The sequence below is a fragment of the Clinocottus analis genome, unplaced genomic scaffold (genome assembly GCF_023055335.1).
Source record: "Clinocottus analis isolate CAN_PGR_092001 unplaced genomic scaffold, fCliAna1.0.p SCAF_11, whole genome shotgun sequence".
NCBI lineage: Eukaryota > Metazoa > Chordata > Actinopteri > Perciformes > Cottidae > Clinocottus > Clinocottus analis.
This window is the reverse complement of record NW_027175832.1, coordinates 11,147,656-11,162,736: the sequence shown is the minus strand read 5'-3', so window position 1 is coordinate 11,162,736 and position 15,081 is coordinate 11,147,656. Positions and strand designations below refer to the sequence as shown.

Below are 15,081 nucleotides of genomic sequence, written 5' to 3'. Positions count from 1 at the left end.
ATGTAGCTGAGTAGCAGCTGATTTCCTCCTTACGACAAGTGACAAGTCATGATGAGAAACTCTGATGCTGAACACATGATGATCCAGTAACAGTATGGTAGCATTACACTATTACAATATTATATTACAGTTGAACACTACTACAGTATTCACAGTATTCCAGTAAAGTATTCCAGTAGGACAGTCTACAGTATTTACAGCATTACAGTATTACATTATTACAGTACTACAATATTTACAGCATTAAATTATTATAGTACTACAGTATTTACAGCATTACAGTATTACATTGTTACAGTACTACAGTATTTATAGCATTACAGTATTACATTATTACACAACCACAGTATTTACAGCATTACAGTATACAGTAAACGTTATCTGTGTGTCTGCTCTGGGCCTCCACCCTGCTGTGTGTACTGTGGCAGATAATAGCGTATCTGGAGGTCACCACCTCACCTGGCTGCACTGGCACTGCCTTTTATAACTTTCATCTGACATTGCACATCAAAATGAACAAACTATGAAACTTACTCAACACTCAATCCAATGAAAGGCATTGCCCCATCATCACCGTAATAATGTTCTTCATCACTTTATGTTGTGTCTATTTTTAACTATAAAATCCTTAATAATGGGTTAGGAATATATTTTACTTAATTTCAAATGAGGAATCCATCATTTATGAAGTATGACAAAATAACACATTTATAACTGTGTTTATGAATTGCCTACTAAAGAGTTAAGACTTGATGTTAATGTTGAAATGTTGCTTTATAAATGATGAATTCAGTGTTTACTCAAGCTAAACTGCTAAATAGCGTGTAGTTATTATAAAGTGGTAATTCTTTATCTTCGACTGGTATGATTTGTTTACATAATTTCAGTTGTCACATACATGGCAGCCTATTCATACATTACCTTTGATCTTTAATACATCCACTGGGCTGCTGTAAAGATATAGGGTCAGTATAGTCTCAATAATAACAAACACGCACAGAACAATTCACAAATATATTTGATTTACAAATGCACACAGAATGACTTACAAATACCTTCCAAGGATTTATATAAATGTAAAAAATATCACAAATATATTTCTGCATTTGTGTGTATTTGGGTGTTTATTTTTCAATTTGTTTGTGGATTTGTATATATTTATTTGTGGATCGGACTGTATTTGTATGTGAATGGATTCACGTTTGTCGGTTGGCTTTTTGAGACTTTCCTGCCGAACTTGCATTTTTTTCAACATGGAGCAATCGGGCCAATCAGGTGTCGCCCTCATTTTCGGCCAATCACATGAGCACAGCTCCCCCCCTTTCCATCCCACGTAAGTAAGTAAGTAAGTAAGTAAGTAAGTAAGTAAGTAAGTAAGTAAGTAAGTAAGCAAGCTTTATTTGTACAGCGCCTTTCACAGACCAGGGTCACGAAGCGCTTTATAATTACAACAAAACAATACACAGTTAATTAGTAAATACAAATTTAAATTAAAAAAGGCCAAGACATTTATAGCAGCCCTAAGACAATTAAGCAAAAGCCTGAACAAAGAAAAAAAATTACATTGCCTTTTGAAGGAGTCGAAAGACTCCATCGAAGGCAGAGAGAGCGGAAGATCGTTCCGAAGCCTGGAAGCAACAGCCTGGAAAGATCGGTCTCCTCTGGTCTGGAAAGGAGTGCGTGGAACCATCAGAAGATTCTGATCCACATACCTCAAAGCCCGAGTGGAGGTGTAAGGATGGATCAGATCACTGATGTAAGGTGGAGCCTGACCATGCAAAGCTATGAAAGATAAACCAGAATTTTAAAATTGACCCTAGAGGAAACTAGCAGCCAATGAAGAGCTTTAAAAATAGGGGAGATGTGTGTCCTCCCATTAGAGCGGGTCAAAATTCTCGCTGCAGAGTTTTGCACTAACTGCAGACGAGACAGCTCTTTCTTTTTTAGACATGAAAACAAACTATTACAGTAGTCTAAACGCAAAGATACAAATGCATGACTGATCAGCTCCAAATCATTTTGTGACACCATTTTCCGAAGTTTGAAGATTTTCCTCAGCTGAATTGAGTCATCAGGGATCTGGCAATAACCAGTGTTTCTGTTTTATCCAAATTTAGCTGCAAGGTGTTATCACTTAGCCATTGTTTTATCTCCACCAAGTAATGAACTAAGGAATTTAGCCTCTGGAGCTCAGTCGGCTTAAAAGAGCGGTTAAGCTGTATATCATCAGCAAATATGTGGTACGAAATATCAAAACATTTCTGGATTTCTTTTCCCAAGGAAATCAAATACGACAAGAATAATACAGGACCCAAAACAGAACTTTGAGGGACTCCATACAACAGATCTGATGACTCAGACCTTATTTGGTTAGCTGTGACACTACAGCTACGCCCAGATAGGTATGATGTGGCTTCATTTGCACTGGAAAGGGGGTGTGGCTTATCTCCGGGACTTACTCACTGCCTTCTTGCTTCTGCTGAATCAAACTGCTGGTGGTCCGCCGCTGGTAGCGGCCCTCCAGACACGATGGAGTTTGATGTTCCGACGTTTGTGGGACTTCCACTCCAAGGATGAAGCAGAAGTAGTGATCAATTCAATGGTGACTGTACTGACCCCATATAAACACCCCAACTTGGGGTTTAATGTCTGAATAATTGCCCGCACCACTTACCCCCTGAGCCACCGCCTTCAAGTGATTATTTCAGACGTGATACATCGAATATGAAAAATATACGTAAACTGCAAGCACATGCCATTTGTTGGACACAAACATGTGAAGAGGCTACCATGTGAACTCAAAACATATGATTGTTAGATATGTTTTTTATGTTGTATTTGAGGGAGAGAGGGGATGGGGGTGCAGGTCAACATGGGGAAGAATTTTAAAAAGTGTATGTTTTTACTTCCTTCACCCTTCGTCGAGCTCAGTCCTAATTTCACAAGACAGACAGAAATGCAAACAGCTGGCGGAATAGTCCAAACCTCCTGTGATACTTATACTGTGGTACCGGTGTCTCCAGGACCACAATGTGCCACAAGGACTCACACACCGACTGACCTGAGTCGCTGTTGCAGCTGATGATCATGTTGGCATTCTTCATATTATAAATTGTTTTTTGCCTAAAGTGGTTACAAGTCGGTAACATTATTAGTATCATGAGCATCAAGATATGAGGAGAAAAGGAGCCGTGTAGCGCTCAAGTCTGCCATGAGATACAGAAGTAGCGGCTTTTTTACAGGCTGTGGTACTCTTTAGCTCTTCCTCCCCATTATATTGTTTTTTGTGTGTTTTTGTGTGCTGTTCTGTAGTACAATAATTTCGTTGTTGGGCCCTGTTGGGACAATGACAATACAACAAATGTAAATGCTAAACCTTAATTAACATATTGCATGTATAAGGTTGTAACTCTTAAAATGTTCTGCAGGTTGAATGAATAACAACCAACGAAACTGTGGTAGTGGGATGGTGGTGGGGTGGGGGCAGTATTCTCCATCAGGCTCCAAAGCCTATCATCCGGCCCTGCAGAGCCGCAGGCACGTACATCCCGTGCTGCGTGCAGCCTTCAGCAGCACCGCGAGGATAACCGGGGCCGAAGACGGCTGGCAAGAGGTAAAAAGAAAGACGTCGACCTCAGGATATTGTGTTGCAATCCGCTGGAGCGTCTATCATCCCCACGCGGCGCCGCTCCAGACGCTGATCCTGCGCTGATCCTGGAACAGCTGAGAGCAGCAAGGCCAGGCGGGCGCTGAAGGATGGATGCGATGCATGCGCAGAGAAACTCCGGGATGAGGAAATAAAAAGACGCATCCCTTCAACAATCTGCCTCCGAATATTTCGAAACAACGGGGGAGGAGAGGAGAGGAGAAGAGAGGAGAAGAGAGGAGAGGAGAGGAAAGGAGAGGGGAAGAGAGGAGAGGAGAGGAGAGGAGAGGAGAGGAGAGGAGAGGAGAGGAGGACACCTCCATCGCGTCTCCTGATGGCCCAGCCCGCTGGAGGAACGAAAAGCCAAACCCACCCACCCGGTGTGAGCCTACGTATATAAAGCCGAGCAGCGGGTCATCATCCTCATCATCCATCATCAGCCTTCTCACGACCTGACCCAGGATTAATCGTTGTTTCGTGTCACCAGAACAGCACACAGCGGGTAGCAGCCATGGCTCACGCGTGGGGATACGGACCGACTAACGGTGAGGATTCGTGCGCGTGCATCGGATGGCAGCTTTGCATGTAACAGGTTGACTCTCAGCTCGGTGTGCAGGCAGTATGTGCTGAGAGTTTGAGTTTCACCATATAATTAACATGACTGGCCACAACAAATTAATGCAGAAACATTTTTAATAATTAATAATTAGCTTTCATCTCTGAACATAGCTATTAATTATATTCTTACTTATGCTTAATTAGAAGTGGTTACATTTACTGTCTATTTATGATTTACTCACATTTGCTTAAATTGCACTGCTACAAAATCATGCTGAAATATTGCATGCATATTCAATACTTGAAGTCTTTTTTTATTCTGTATTTGTACTTTAGAAACACCTTCTCAACTTTACTCAGCAGCAGTGTGATATTTAGGTTCTTCAAATAAAAACTTTATATATATATATATATATATATATATATATATATATATATATATATATATATATATATATATATATATATATACAGAATATGAGTTATTTTATTCAGCCGATACAACTTCAATGTGAAATGAATGCTTCTGACCTTCTCGTGAAAATGTTCTCATGTTGGATAGAATCTGTCTACGGTATCTTACCCAGTCCCATATAGTTAAAACCAGAAGTTTACATACACTATGCAAAAAGACACATAACTCTAATGTTTTCTCACTGTCTGAAGCTAATTCAGACCAAACCTCTTCTGTTTCACGGCAGTTAGGATAACTTTATTTAATTATTTATTTTTGCTAAATACCACAATAATGGGAGGGAGAGAATACTTTAGAGAATTTTATATGACTTTTTTCAAGGTCAAAAGTTGACATACATTTCCCTAGTATTTAGTAGCATTGCCTTTGAACTGCATGACTTGGGTCAAACGTTTCGGGTATCCTTTCACAAGCTTCTTACAATACTCTGCTGGAATTCTGGCCCATTCCTCCTGACAGAACTGGTGTAACTGAGTCAGGTTTGTTGGCCGCCTCACTCGCACATGCCGTCTATTTTATGAAGAGCTCCAGGTCCTGCTGCAGCAAAACAGCCCCACAGCATGATGCTGCCACCTCCATGCTTCACAGCTGGGATGGTGTTTTCAGGTCTACAAGCTTCCCCCTTTTTTCTCCAAATGTAACAGTGGTCATTATGGCCAAACAGCTCCACTTTAGTTTCATCAGACCACAGGACATGTCTCCAAAAGTTAAGATCTTTGTCTTGGTGTCTTTTTGCAAACTGTAGTATGGCTTTTTTTATGTTTCTTCAGGAGTCATGGCTTCTTTTCGTGCTGAGTAGCCTTTCAGCCCATGTCGGTGCGGGACTCGTTTTACTGTGGATAAAGACAATTTATTACCAGCTTCAGCCATCATCTTCACAAGGTCTTTAGCTTTTGTTCTGGGGTTGATTTGCACAATGTCAGATCAAAATACGTTCATCTCTGGGACACAGAGCCCGTCTCCTGAGCGGTGTGATGGGTGGACATTCTCATGATGCTTATACTTGCGTATAATCGTTTGCACAGATGAACGTGGCAATTTCAAGCCTCTGGAAATTGCACCCAAGGATGAACCAGACTTGTGGAGCATAAGAACTGGAACAGAACAGGTTTAGTCTGCTGAATTAGTTCAGACAGTGAGAAAAAAATAGTTATGTGTCTTTTTGCACAGTGTATGTAAACTTCTGGTACACACACACACACACACACACACACACACACACACACACACACACATATATATATATATATATATATATATATATATATATATATATATATATATATATATATATACATATATATATATATATATATATATATATATATATATATATATACCACTTATACTAACATGTACTAATTTAATATTGAACATTGGAATCTTTGCAGGACCTGACAAATGGGGAGAAGATTGCCCGATAGCAAATGGGCCCAGACAGTCTCCCATCAACATTGTCCCTAAGGAGGCCAAATTTGACCCCACTCTGAAGGCTCTGAAAATCAAGTACGACCCCTCCAACTCCAAAGGCATCCTTAACAACGGACACTCCTTCCAGGTGGACTATGCGGATGACACAGACAGCTCCAGTAAGCACAGCCCACTCCTGCTGCTATAAGACCGTTACATCATGTACTTACTTCATTTCTGTTTGTTACGTAATGAACCAAAACACTGAAATGAGGAAGATCTTGGGTTGATAATACAATGAACACCATTTAAATAATACTCTCTAAACTAAAAATAAATGTGATTCCAATTGAAATCCAACACTATTCCTAAGCTTGTTTACAAGATATTATGTCAATACTGATCTGAAAGGAAACATAAACTGCATCGGAGTAAAACCACATGATCAACTCTTCCCCAGTAGTATTAAAGTATTTACAGTATTTACAGCATTACAGCATTAGAGTATACAGTAAACAGTAAACGTTATCTGTGTGTCTGCTGTGGACCTCCACCCTGCCGTGTATACTGTGACAGATAAGAGCATATCTGTTGGTCAGCAGGACATCGCCATCACCTCACCCTGCTGCACTGACACTGTTTATGCAACTTTCATCTGACAGTGCATATATATATTTATATATATTTAATATTTGTTTCTGTTATTTCCTGGTCTTTCTAAGTGTACTTAATTTCGATATTCACATGAAAAAATAAGTTCATTCATTCATGAAATTGGATTCTGCGTTTGCCATGCAGTGCAGTGCGCTGCTGTGTAACGCCCTGAGTCACAAGGACCCGCCTTACCCTGAGCCACAGCCTCAACATGACCAAGTAGTGTGCTTGTCCTATTAATGAGGTGCTCTGGGTTGGATTACCTTCTCCTACAGTGCTACTGAATATAGCATACAAATGTTTTCACAGGCTAAGTATACTAACCATGACCTTAACCGACCTTTACCTGTCAGTGGACTGCCCCCCTCAAAAAGACGTCCCATTTTTCACTGATCGATGACGTCTTGAAAGAGATGTTTCACAAATCAGGATGTTTATGTTTTAAATAAATGAAATACACTATTTCATTTTTTCACCTCTGAATGAGAGACTTTATAAAACTATGCTGATTGCTTTGATGAACAGGACCACAAGAACACACGCCAAACAGTTGGAATAAAACAGAAACAATGAAAGCATTCCAATGTAATATACAGAAGTAGAAGTAATAGGACATTATTAAACCAAAGCCACAGACCGCCATCACTGACTGTGACCATGTGCATGTTGCTGAGGAGCTGAGTGTTGATGTTAAGTCTCTCTTTCCCTCAGTGTGTCTTTCTCTAATGATTCAGTTATTTTTCCCTCACCAGCCCTGATTGGAGGTCCTATTTCTGGAGTGTACCGCTTGAAGCAGTTTCATTTCCACTGGGGAGCCAGTGATGACAGAGGCTCCGAACACACCGTCAACGGCATCAAGTTCCCGTGTGAGGTACTGAGGCCCCTGTGTCTTCTGCTAACAACTCACACAGTGACATGTACGGGGGTAAACGGCTACGTCCTGGGGTGTTAATGGTGGTACTCTCTTATCTTATTCAAGAATCTCGGTCAAATACATATGAAGTAACTTCCGTTAATACACGTCTGTGTATTACCTTTTTGGACCTTTCAGAAAATGTCACTAAATTTACATAAGCCACATGAACGAAGTTATGCAACAAATGTACTTAAACTTAGACATGTCCCGTTTGAATCGAAAAGTCAGCCTTGACTTATTTGAAGTAAAGTAAGTATTTGACGTGGGCTGCATAACGGAAGTTACATAACAAATGTACTTAACCAAACACATGACTTTCACCTAGGTGGCCTTTGTCCATGTCCCGTGTGAAACCAAAAGTCAACGTTGAGCTATTTCAAGTCAGTACGTTGCGGAAAGCACTTAACTTACGCAACAAAGACCACGATGCTGACATTAGGTGACAAACTTAATCTTAACCCAAGTGATGATAGCTTTGCTGCCTTAACATGAGAATAAACTCATGTTTACAAGGTTTCTTGAATCAAGAGAGAAGTAGAAACACTTCCGCATTGGCTTCACTTTTCAGAACCGGAGGTTGCTGCCTGCTAAAAGTCAAACTTATCTTTCTCTTGTTAGCTTCACCTGGTGCACTGGAACACCAAGTACCCGAGCTTTGGAGAGTCAGCCAGTCAGCCTGATGGACTGGCGGTGGTTGGGGTCTTTCTCAAGGTGAGTCTTCAGTGGTCCATCACTGGCAACACATCAGTCTGTGACTGCACTCCAAGGAAACCATGTTTAAGCATTCATGCCCTCCAAGGGACTTTGATGGTAAAGAGAAAAGCCAAATAACGAACGCTGTATTTAAGTATTATAATTACAAACGTGTGTGTCTATGTTCCAGATTGGTGCTGCCAACCCCAGGCTTCAGAAAGTTCTGGATGCCTTGGATGCTATTAAGACTAAGGTAAGGATAAATGTGCAAATACTGTCTATGCCCAGCTACGTATATGCTTGGAAAACAAATTAGTCAAGATTACCAAGGCGAAACAATGGCCTTCCTTCTCTGACTTCTTTTCCATGATTCTGGACCACTGCAGGGAAAGCAGACTACCTTTGCTAACTTTGACGCGAAGACCCTGCTCCCTGGTTCTCTGGATTATTGGACCTATGACGGCTCTCTGACCACGCCTCCTCTGTTTGAGAGCGTCTCCTGGATCGTTCTCAAGGAGCCAATCAGTGTCAGCCCTGCACAAGTATGGAACTTTGCTCCTCTCTCGCTTTACCTTCATCAAATATAAATGTATTATTCCACATGTGAAGTTACACATTTTGACTATTGATATACTTATATTTAATGACAGTAATTGTGCACGATAGCTATCCTTCATTCTATATGAGTTTTGTTTGTGTACATTCTCAGAAGCTGCTGCTACTTCTCTGCATGTCTGTATGGAGGACAGAAGGTGGCATTCTATTCGAGGAATCAATAAATGAACAACTCAATGCATAAATATATAAAATAATACTGAAAGAATTAAAGAAATAATAGCCTCAATCATCAAACAAAGGTTACTTTGAGCATTTTGGTGGTTGCAGTATTACAAGGACATACACAAAACATAAAGAGTAACATACATAAATGTTTAATAGCAGCAGAGATAGCAAGGCGCACCGGGCTAATACATGAATTTATACTCAATAAAGTAAAATGTATTTACTTTCATGAGTACAGAGGATTAAAACATACCAAAAATGAATAAATTGGGAGATAAACAAATGTGAAAATACATTATTTATTATATTACATGTTAGTTATGTTATGTTTAGTCCTCCACAGTGCGCTTGTATAACAGAATAAAGTAACACATGCATTGCAGTTTAGTTTGAGGCCAAACATGAAAACAACGGAACTGAATTACAGACTGACTGGATCTCATACTGGATAGGATTCAAATACAGAAGGTTATACGGTTCTGGGTGTTTCAGTGCAAGTATAAAGTGCATGTGTCTGTGTGCGTGAATGTGCACACAATATCCTGTGTGTATTTGTGTCTGTCCTAAACACAGACATCTCTCTTGGCAGCCCACCTGCTGGCATGTGGGCTGGACATGCTGCTTGTTTTGATCATGGAGTCAGGAGGGACTGCTGCTGGGCTCTCCGGGGGAAACTGGAAGAGCGTGAAGTGTCGAGCCTCAGGGAGCCGGAGGAATCAAAAGAAAGAGCCAGTCGATTACTGCAGAGTAAAGAGAGGGAGAAGTAGGAAGTTATTTCCAAATAGCTTCATGCACACTTCAGACTTTGATTTGCTAATCAACTCATTAGTTTTAAGGAACCACAGAATGCTGGTCCAAACCCTGTGAAGGGGCGGGAGGAGCCATATCAGGCTTTACAGCAGGGTGGGTCTGACCCTTCAGGGCCTTCTGTTCCTCTTAGATTACACACACTGCCTGTATCTCCTCTGAGCAGTTTGCACTCACCTCTTGAACATGACTAACACCTTATACCTCCATACGACATGAAACCCTCTTGCTTTACCTACATACATAGATGGATGTTTCACGATGAGATGTGAGCCTGCTGAGGGACAATTAATCGGGGCTCACCAGCTTGCTAAAGGCCAAATGGCTCCCTGAGGAGCAGTTGTTTTCACCACACTGCTGCTTTCATTGTTTCACACACACACACACACACACACACACACACACACACACACACACACACACACACACACACACACACACACATACACACACAGGCACGCTTTACTCTCACCATTCCCCTTTACATGTGCACTTGTTACCAGCAGCTCAGGGATTTGGCTTTGTGTATAAGGGGTAAGTGAAGCGTTTTTCAACTGTGGGGGGGATTTCCTTCAACATCGTAATGCTGCTATGTCCGATGTGGGACTAGCTTCGACGTCAGCAGGGCGGCATTTTGCCCCACCATATGTACGTGTGAGATAACAGCCCCAGCAGGAGGTCGTGAGGATGGCTGCTCTGTATTAACACCGGATTAAAGACGAACCAGCAGTGAGGCGGATTATTGCATTAAATTCCACATTTCTTATTTAAAGGGAACACGTCATGTTCATTTTCAGGTTCTTATTTGTATTTGGAGTTTCTGGGAAGTTCACACGCTTTGATGTTCAAACAACACATAGTTTGTATCATATTGTATGTTTGAATACACCTCTTTAAATAACAATGTTGTCCCTCTGTCTGAAGCGCTCCGTTTGTGCGCTTGTCTCTTTAAGACCCCCACCCCATCCAGGAAGTATCCCCTGTCTGCTCTGATTGGCTTGACAAAAATATGGTGCACCTTTGCAAAGGTAGTTCTAAAATAACTGTCTTATGTCAGCATTTGAAGGTTGGAAGGCGCTCCAGATACCCAAATATACAGAAAAGGAGTGAACACTGCCTGTTTTTTCCTATGCACCAAAGTGCACTCTGATTTGGTCAACTGAGGATATATAAGCTCATGGGAATGTTTATTCCTTCTGGTTCCTAAGCAACACACACTCTGTGTCTATCTACATTAGAGAATTGATTCTGCAGGCACTGAAAATATGTTTTCCGGATTGAACGGCAGGTGTTGCACGTGTTGGACGTGTTGGATAAAATATATTAGTGTACAAGCAGAGCAGTGGCTGGTCGTAGGTCCAGGATGTATTCCTCTTTAACGTCAGTAAACACAACACACGCTCACACGTTAGCTATGTTTCTTTAAGAGCTCACCGAGATGTTGCTGACAAACGTATCGCTAACTTAACCGCGAAAAAACAAAATTGCACCGGCGCAGAGCCTCAGCCCGGCTGTGGACTTTAATGAGAGGATGAAGTTGTGCACATGAGAAACCTCGTTCATGCACGTGATGCGAGCGCATGGAAAATCATCCTGCTGAATCATCATTTCTGCTCCTCAGGCACGAATGCAGCTCCAGAGCATCTGCTGTTGCATTTACACTCATTTAGAAACCACACATGTGGTACTTCAGGTCATGCATGTTTTGAATTGCAGCGGATAATAATTAACCTCCTCTTTCCTCATCTTTTCTTAGATGGCCAAGTTCCGCGGCCTCCTCTTCACTGGCGATGGAGAAGCTCCGTGCTGCATGGTGGACAACTACCGTCCCTGTCAGGCTCTGAAGGGTCGCCAAGTTCGCGCCTCCTTCAAATGAATCCATGCTCCACCTACGTGGCTTACTCAACCCCTTTTGTTTATCCGTCCTTCCGTGTACCGAACCTCCTACTCCCATTTTCACATCCTTTCCCATTTTTTCTTCAGCTGCTATTACTAAGCTTTTATTAGAGATAATGACATCAACTTGAAAAGTAGAATGCAATACTTTCTCCTTACATATACTACGCCATAGACTAACTGGATGTCTCTTGAATTCAAGAACTTTGAGGCACTTATAAGCTTTGACACTTTAGAAGCATAACTTAGCTGATGTTAGCTAACGCAACCACATGAATGAATCGTACTTATGAACATCTTCACGGCGTTTCTACATGAAGAATGTTTTTGGTTTAGAAACATACAAATTCAATGTATTCTCTAGTTTGCAATGTTAACTCTTTTTTTGGTGGCTGGGTTGAACCCAGGTACCAGGGGACCAATGATCTAACAAACTAACTAAAGGGCAGGCACTCTGGCACCTGATCTCTGTTATGCAACCCATCTCTCTGGCACCGTATAACTAACAATCTAAGCTACTTTCTTATTTATAGTGTACATTGATAGATGCCAAGACAGTCTGCTTTATGAGAGACAACATATACCCAAAATAGATTTGGGTTTAAATTAGACTTTGTCTTATTGATGTGAAATAATCAATACAATAATCTAAATCAACAGTAAAATGCTTTTTGTTCGCAATATTGCACAAAAATAAAGAAAGACGTCTTCGGCAGATCTATATTATGACATGATGTGCTATTTAGTACATTTATGAGCAAAAGACCACCTAGCCTATTAAACTTGGATGTAGTCTTGGATATAGTCCATTAAGGGATGTTTAGCAATAATACAGATGAATATTTTGAATTTAAAGACAATGTCCTGTTTGAAACATCTTCCTGAAGCTGATTTGCTGCTATTGTGTTTTGAATTGTGCGGCACACAGATTGTTCAATTGGTGCCTCATGTTGTCCCTTCAGGACAAGGTGATTACGCTGAGTTTGATGCGTAACATTTTGTAGTGTTGACTTTGCCAATGGCCACTGTGGCCACCGATGATCAACAGGCATGTACACGACTTGTACACAAGAAGGTTTTTAGATGTGTGATCATCTCATGATGGTCATGCTTTGGAACGTTCCAGTATGTTGTGAGAGACAGTCCTACATGGTATTGGCTGATGACACACTAATGAGTGTTGTTTGTCTCTGTTGGGCTTCCATCCAATTTGGCAAAATGTTGCTTTTTTTTTGCTGTTGCAAAATGTAGCCAGAACTTCACTGGGACGTCTGCATTACTGTGGTCATGGCTCACCTCGATGTATCAGTGAGCCTACAGAATAAGTGTCAGTCCTTTTTTATATATATATTTTAAAAAGAAACTATGACAACAGAACTACCTATCACCACAGTGCATTAAACATTGCCTTTAAGACTCACGTAAGACAAAGCTGTATGTTGGAAAGAAAGAACTGAAAGAATTAAGTCATAACTATATATTAACTCACAGTGCAGTATCGGCATAGGTCATAGAATTTGTCATTAAATTCCTTCGTCAGCAATGTCAGACATCAGTTAATAATGAGTCTTCAGTCCATCTAATTGAAGTGAGATCAGTGGCAGATATTCATAGAGACCAGCGAAATGTTACCTTTGTTTAGCTTTTATATCAATATAATGAAATAATCAGCTCTCCGAGTGAAATAGCGCAAACTTTTTAAAGTGTGTCACTGAAAATTGCTGTCAAATTATATGTGGAAAACATGTTTTTTGTAAATCTGTTATGCCTTAAAGAAGAATGATTTTATCAATAAATATTCATAACTTGCAGATGTCTGTTCTTTTTTTCTCACAACTCCTAATCACATATTAGCCTTAATTTTCTTTTCAAATTAGAAGACACAAAACGGTTTAGTTAGCCCAAAGGGAAACCTCTTAGTCTGAAAAGTGGCTTAAACCCGCGTTCTCTCTAATGGCCATCAGGGTGCGACTCCCCTGATTGCAAAAATAAGTCTGATTGTATCGAAGTCGATGAGTAATAGGCCCTTACTTCTCACTCTATTTATTTATTATCATTATAAACTCAAGTTTTTACTCTAAATCCCGACGTCTTCACATTATATACAAATAGGGGTGTGAGTAAAAACCCCAAAATGACATTGTGAAATTCTTAGATGAAACATTTTGTGGTGTGACGCTCATCATTTGAGACTTTGAGTCCAGTCTACATTCACAATGTACATCTGGTCTTTTCATATAAATATCTTGGTATGCACAGTGACAGCTCGCTCACATGGCATGCCCATGTTGAAAACCTTTGTCTGAGGCTACGACAGAGTTTGTCTGAAGGCTCAGACTCGATGGTGTTTACAGTAAACTCATGATTCTGTTTCGTCAAATGACTTTAGAGAGTGGAATTTAATATGGCATACAAGTATGGTATGGTAACCTGTCAGTACAGGTAAAGTCTGAGCTTGTACGTCTTACTCCACTGGCCATGAAGACCACAAGGAAAGAGAATATCACTATCTTCATTCCTCTCTGCTCAGGGAGGCGACCCAACACATACTCTGAACCCAGAAATCCGTCTGTTTCATTCAGGCAGACGGTTCAGAATAACAATCTGCAGGCTAAATCAGGACAAATATTCATTCATTTAGTCCTCCATCAAAATATAAAATAGCAACAAGTAGTGTCATATGATAGGATTATATGGAGACTAACATATTGTGACTTGATCATTTATCATCTGTGTTCATCGCATCTGGTTTTCTTCTTCGTAACTATTGTCGACAAGTGTATTTGAACATGTTTATGTCATGAGTGTATCTTATCTTTATTACAACATGATGTTCATTTTGTCAATTATGGTTCCATTTGGAGTAAACTACAAGGTTGCTTTATCGGGTTGCCCAACAAAATGCAGATTGCACTAGGTAGATTTTGACTATATATGTGTAGGGATTTAAAGGATCTCTTAGAAAGAGGAAAGAAGCTGTTCTGAAGTCTGGTGGTCAGCTGATACGTGTTAATAGTCTTTAGGTCTTCTCAGGCTCCTCTTGTCACCAATATTGATGCTCAGAAGATTATTTCAATGATTATCTGGACGAGTTTAATCACCCGCTGTAGAGCCCTCCTGTATCATAAAGCAGGGTATGCTAGTGTAATTGACAGGTCGCTACCAGTTAATGGTGACTTTTGGTTGCCTAAAAGAGGCTCATTCAGCATTTGGTTGAATATAGCTCCACTCTCTTCTGGTGGC

At 40.6% G+C, this 15,081-nt stretch overlaps 1 protein-coding gene across 1 annotated transcript; it reads left to right on the top strand.

The window, feature by feature from the left end:
• Window positions 1-3,663: 3,663 nt before the first annotated feature.
• cahz (carbonic anhydrase) lies at window positions 3,664-13,626 on the top strand. Its single transcript, XM_068571104.1, has 7 exons — window positions 3,664-4,191; window positions 6,071-6,268; window positions 7,496-7,614; window positions 8,278-8,370; window positions 8,543-8,605; window positions 8,739-8,894; window positions 11,699-13,626. Exons 1-7 carry the CDS (start codon window positions 4,158-4,160, stop codon window positions 11,816-11,818), a joined length of 783 nt encoding a protein of 260 aa, XP_068427205.1. The 5' UTR covers window positions 3,664-4,157; the 3' UTR covers window positions 11,819-13,626.
• Window positions 13,627-15,081: the final 1,455 nt, after the last annotated feature.

Bases quoted from the DNA above. Each gene is read 5' to 3' on its own strand.
- cahz (XM_068571104.1), top strand. From the start codon at position 4,158: ATGGCTCACGCGTGGGGATACGGACCGACTAACG. The intron at 4,192-6,070 runs GTGAGGATTCGT...GAATCTTTGCAG, and splicing joins GGGATACGGACCGACTAACG to GACCTGACAAATGGGGAGAA. The intron at 8,895-11,698 runs GTATGGAACTTT...ATCTTTTCTTAG, and splicing joins TCAGTGTCAGCCCTGCACAA to ATGGCCAAGTTCCGCGGCCT.